At 40.8% G+C, this 5,257-nt stretch overlaps 1 protein-coding gene across 1 annotated transcript; it reads right to left on the minus strand.

The window, feature by feature from the left end:
• Window positions 1-1,982: 1,982 nt before the first annotated feature.
• hspa1b (heat shock protein family A (Hsp70) member 1B) lies at window positions 1,983-4,664 on the minus strand. Its single transcript, XM_066643638.1, has 2 exons — window positions 4,538-4,664; window positions 1,983-4,055 (listed from the first exon to the last, which is right to left on the minus strand). The coding sequence occupies exon 2, from the start codon at window positions 4,030-4,032 to the stop codon at window positions 2,116-2,118; it is 1,917 nt and encodes a 638-aa protein (XP_066499735.1). The 5' UTR covers window positions 4,033-4,055; window positions 4,538-4,664; the 3' UTR covers window positions 1,983-2,115.
• Window positions 4,665-5,257: the final 593 nt, after the last annotated feature.

Below are 5,257 nucleotides of genomic sequence, written 5' to 3' on the forward strand. Positions count from 1 at the left end.
ATATTGATTTCTCTGGGAACGTTCAGATGTTTAAAGAAAACAGAAGGTATATTTCTCCAAACATCCAAAGTTCAGTATCAGAAGTTGGTCGCATTTTCTACTTCTGCCAAGTAACAATACAACACTTTCAGAGACGTTGAGGTTTGGGCTTTGGGCTTTGGGGTGCTCAGTCCATTGCATTTATTTATTTATTTATTGTCTAGATCCTTTTCTCACTAATAGCCTTTTGACCAATACACATTCTTTCAGACCCTATAATTCTTCACTGTAGAAGAATGGACTTTTTTTGTCAGATTTGCAAGAGAAGAGCTTTATTTTCTTACATCTCTCAAAGACAAAAGCTTTAACTGCTGTTGCTGTGATGGGGCGTTTTAGAGGTCTACCACAATTTTAGGAGACACCTTTCTTGATATATTTTAATCATTTCTAAAGTCCAGTTTTGGAAACTGCTGGTGAATTCTTATTGATGTCCAATCCAATTAAAATATTTATTATTAATATTTCTTCAATGGTGAGGAACCCAACAGAGTAAGTTTGATTTGGGTGGTGGAACATTCTCAATGCTGCAGTAACACTAAACTGATGGTGGTGTGTTAGTGTGTGTTGAGCTGATATGAGTAAATAAGACACATCAATGCTATTGGAGTTTTTAAAGAGTGTCCACTCTATTAGGTAGTTGGTCTACTTCGCAGATGTAAAGTGAGAGACAGGAGCTCATCCGTTTCTGCAAAGTTTGTGTTGATTATCCTGGGACTATTTTCACTCCAGTAGCAACATTGATTGGTTTTTAAACACCAGCAGAGCTTCTGTGTTTAATCCACTTGTACTTTAACAACACACCACCACCAGCACACCAGTGTCACTGCAGTGCTGGGAATTATCCACCTACTAAATAATATGTGCTTTGTGGTAGTCCTGACCGTTGACGCAAACAAAGTATGCAGAGCAACATGTGGACTAAGGTCTAATTGCAAAACTACACTGTCAGTGGAGCTGAGACAACTGTGAGTACAGAAATGAGGTGCTTACAATGTTATGGCTGATCAGTGCACACACACACACAACAGATCATATTTAATGTATGAATTTTATAACTGGACACACCCTTAGTCCTCCTAATGTAAAAGAAATGTAGATTGGATATCTGTATTTTGCTGAATGAAGATTCATACCGTGAGAAGAGTATGGAAATTTACTTAGATGTATTCCACATTTCTACTCATAATTTGGCGTGAAGTCCAGATTTACTTTGAAAAGAATATTTGTTTGGCGTGACAAGCGACCTCTGTCTTGACATTTGTGTACGCCTGGTGCTATTATACGCCCATTTATTGCCTTCCAATACCGTGAATCTGTTCTGATTTACTTTTCTGCTAATGTTTTGGTCTGAAAAGGCAAAACTGTTGAATCCTCCTGGAGTCCTCTGAATGTTTTATTGAATGTAATTTTGTTGTAGGTAATATTTTGTGATACCCTGAATATCCAAACAGCGAAGGAACTACTTATTATGTATCTATGAAAACGTAATATACTTATATTATTAATAGGTGTATTACGCTGTACTACTATCACCTGAGTCCTGGACGCCTATGTGACATTGTGTTCAACCTGTCCTGTATTGCCCTCTAGTGTAGAGAAACGAATTGTAGGGCTTTTATATGACTTTTATATTTTATATGACGATGAGTGAGGATATGTTGTTTTGGGTATTGATTTATAGTATTTTACATTTGTATTTTACATATAAAAGAATATCATAATTCCTATGTAATTCAAATCTGTATATGTGTGTGATGTGGTTTCTTGCTATTTTCAGAGTGTTATAGGATGATGGGCTAAAGTTTGTTATGCTTGACTTCGGTTTAATGAAATATTTGTGTATATATTAAATTAATTTAGGTACCACAAAAGGAAAATAATCTTTCAGTTATTTTATTTCAAATATAATATTATTACAAAAATACTCAATTAAGTTAGTACAGAGAAACATTTTTACAAAAGGTATAGACATTACGTGACAGTGCAAAATGTGTTCACTTCATCAGTTAACCATATCATCATTTGATTTGGCACCAGAACAAACAATTTTCTAGATCAGTTCCCTTCTCGTCTTCTTTAATCCACTTCTTCAATTGTGGGGCCGTCTGTGCTGGGCTCTGCTTGGGCTCCACAGCTGCCCATAGGCGGCATTCCTCCCTGATACAGTTTAGAGAGGATAGGATTACATACACTTTCCAGTTCCTTCTGGTGATGCTCATACTCTTCCTTCTCAGCCAGCTGATTGTTCTCCAGCCATGAAATAACCTCCTTACACTTTCCAAGGACCTTCTTCTTATCATCCTCGCTGATCTTCCCTTTCAGCTTTTCATCCTCAACACTGTTCTTCACGTTAAAGGCATAGGATTCCAAGTTATTTTTGGCTGTGATTTTCTCCCTCTGGATCTCATCCTCTGCCCTGTACTTCTCCGCCTCCTGCACCATCTTTTCAATCTCCTCTTTGCTCAAACGTCCCTTGTCATTTGTGATGGTGATCTTGTTTTCTTTGCCAGTGCTCTTGTCCACAGCCGACACATTCAGGATACCATTGGCATCGATATCAAAGGTCACTTCAATCTGCGGCACACCACGTGGTGCTGGGGGGATACCTGTGAGCTCGAACCTGCCAAGTAGATTGTTGTCTTTGGTCATCGCTCTTTCACCCTCATACACCTGGATCAAAACACCAGGCTGGTTGTCTGAGTAGGTGGAGAAGATCTGTGTCTGTTTGGTAGGGACGGTGGTGTTACGTTTGATGAGGGCAGTCATGACTCCTCCAGCAGTCTCAATGCCCAGTGAAAGCGGAGCCACATCCAGCAGCAGCAGGTCCTGGACATTTTCAGAGGTGTCACCCATGAGGATGGCAGCCTGCACGGCTGCCCCATAGGCCACAGCTTCATCTGGGTTGATGCCTTTGTTGAGGTCTCTGCCGTTAAAGAAGTCCTGCAGAAGTTTCTGGATCTTGGGGATTCTTGTGGAGCCGCCCACCAACACAATGTCTTGAATCTGGGACTTGTCCAATTTGGCATCTCTCAGAGCCTTTTCCACTGGTTCCAGGGTACCTCTAAAGAGCTCAGAGTTTAGCTCTTCAAAGCGAGCTCTTGTGATGGAAGTGTAGAAGTCAATACCTTCAAACAGGGAGTCTATCTCAATGCTGGCCTGAGTGCTGGAAGAGAGGGTTCTCTTTGCTCTCTCACAAGCTGTGCGCAACCTTCTGACTGCTCTCTTATTCTGGCTGATGTCTTTCTTGTGCTTCCTCTTAAACTCATCCACAAAGTGTTTGACCATTCGGTTGTCAAAGTCCTCTCCACCTAAATGAGTGTCGCCTGCTGTGGCTTTAACCTCAAAGATGCCATCCTCAATGGTGAGGATGGACACATCAAAAGTGCCTCCACCCAGGTCAAAAATGAGGACATTTCTCTCCCCTGTCTTGCCTTTGTCCAGCCCATAAGCAATGGCAGCTGCTGTGGGTTCATTGATGATCCTCAGCACATTCAAACCAGCAATCACTCCGGCGTCCTTCGTAGCCTGTCTCTGCGAGTCATTGAAATAAGCTGGAACGGTGATGACAGCATTGTTGACGCTCTGCCCCAAATAGGCCTCTGCAATCTCCCTCATTTTGACCAAAACCATGGAGGAGATCTCTTCTGGGTAAAATGTCTTCGTCTCTCCCTTGTACTCCACTTGGACTTTTGGTTTGCCACCATCACTAATTACTTTAAAAGGCCAGAGCTTCATGTCAGTCTGAACTATAGGGTCATCAAACTTTCGACCAATCAGACGTTTGGCATCAAAAATAGTGTTGTTGGGGTTCATGGCAACCTGGTTTTTGGCAGAATCTCCGATGAGTCTCTCAGTGTCTGTAAAGGCCACATAGCTTGGGGTTGTTCTGTTGCCCTGATCGTTGGCAATGATTTCAACTTTACCATGTTGGAACACCCCCACACAGGAGTAGGTAGTTCCCAGGTCAATTCCAATGGAGAGTCCTTTAGACATCTTGTTTTTATAATGTATGTTGCCTGAAATTAATGTAGAAAAGAAATGCATAAACATATAAAAAGAAACATAATGTAATGGTTACTCAAATGCTTTATGTGAAATGTTTAATAAGTTGTGCATACTTGTCACACTAGTTAAAGGAGACATCATTTCGAACTATTGTGTATAACCTTTGTACTGCATTAATCAGCTGTAGAGATGTAACCCATTTTCAGTGGTTTCATGATACAGGTATATTTTATAGGTGCACTATTAAATTCTTTCTGGGGTCCTAAGATGCCAAATCCTGAAAATAATCCAGTACAGTGATAATCCCCTCTTAGTGCAATTAATTTTTTAACAGCACTGAGCTGAAATCAATTGGGAGGCGGATAGAGGGCATATGCTATGGTTAACAATGATATATGCTACGGCTAAGAAATCTGACAGTCTATAATAACACGTCCTCGCTGTGAATCTCCTAAGGACCAGTGTGGAGCACTACAATAAACATTAGACTTACAGATGAGGTGAAGTTGTTTTCCCGCGTTTCTGAGAGTAGCCTCTCCTTTAGTCCTCGCTTCTCGCTGTCGTTGAACTTTCCTGTGTTCGTGTGTCTCTCAGTGTGAAGCTCCATTACTTTTATACACTCCATGTTGTTTCTAGAAGCTCTAGACTGCTCTCCGCTCTGACGACACCGATAACTTTAGAGTCTGACAGGGCGGGCTCCTCCAGAAGTTTCCAGTTGAGCACAGCTCTCAGTGCGGTGAAGGTGCAGGACCAAATTAGAGCAGTGGGCGGAACATCCACACTTATTGTCCAATCAGAAAAGAAAGCCCCGAAGCGCTACACACCCAAGTTCACTCTCAGGTTGCTCCCTACTCCCTCTGTTGTACAATGTGTTTGTCTCACAACACTGGCGCCTTCATTCAAATTCTGTACTACAGGTCAAACACAGACCAATTATAGATTTCTCTATCTGTCTAAAATCCATTCACGGTGCAACAAATATGAGTTAAATCTCAAACAAAACATAAATTTACATAACTATATAGACATAATAAGTATATATAGTATATATCCCACAACTTTGGCTAACATTACCCAAAATTCTAATAAAGTTTTACAGAAAACATTTTAGCCTAATTTTCAAAGTGTGTTTTATGCTAGTTGGTGTGTGTGTGTGTGTGTAAAAGTTTACATGGGTATTTCAGACAATGAACGAATGCAGCTTAGAACAGAA

This window comes from Hoplias malabaricus, chromosome 14 (genome assembly GCF_029633855.1).
Source record: "Hoplias malabaricus isolate fHopMal1 chromosome 14, fHopMal1.hap1, whole genome shotgun sequence".
Lineage (NCBI taxonomy): Eukaryota > Metazoa > Chordata > Actinopteri > Characiformes > Erythrinidae > Hoplias > Hoplias malabaricus.

Bases quoted from the DNA above. Each gene is read 5' to 3' on its own strand.
- hspa1b (XM_066643638.1), bottom strand. From the start codon at position 4,032: ATGTCTAAAGGACTCTCCATTGGAATTGACCTGGGAACTACCTACTCC.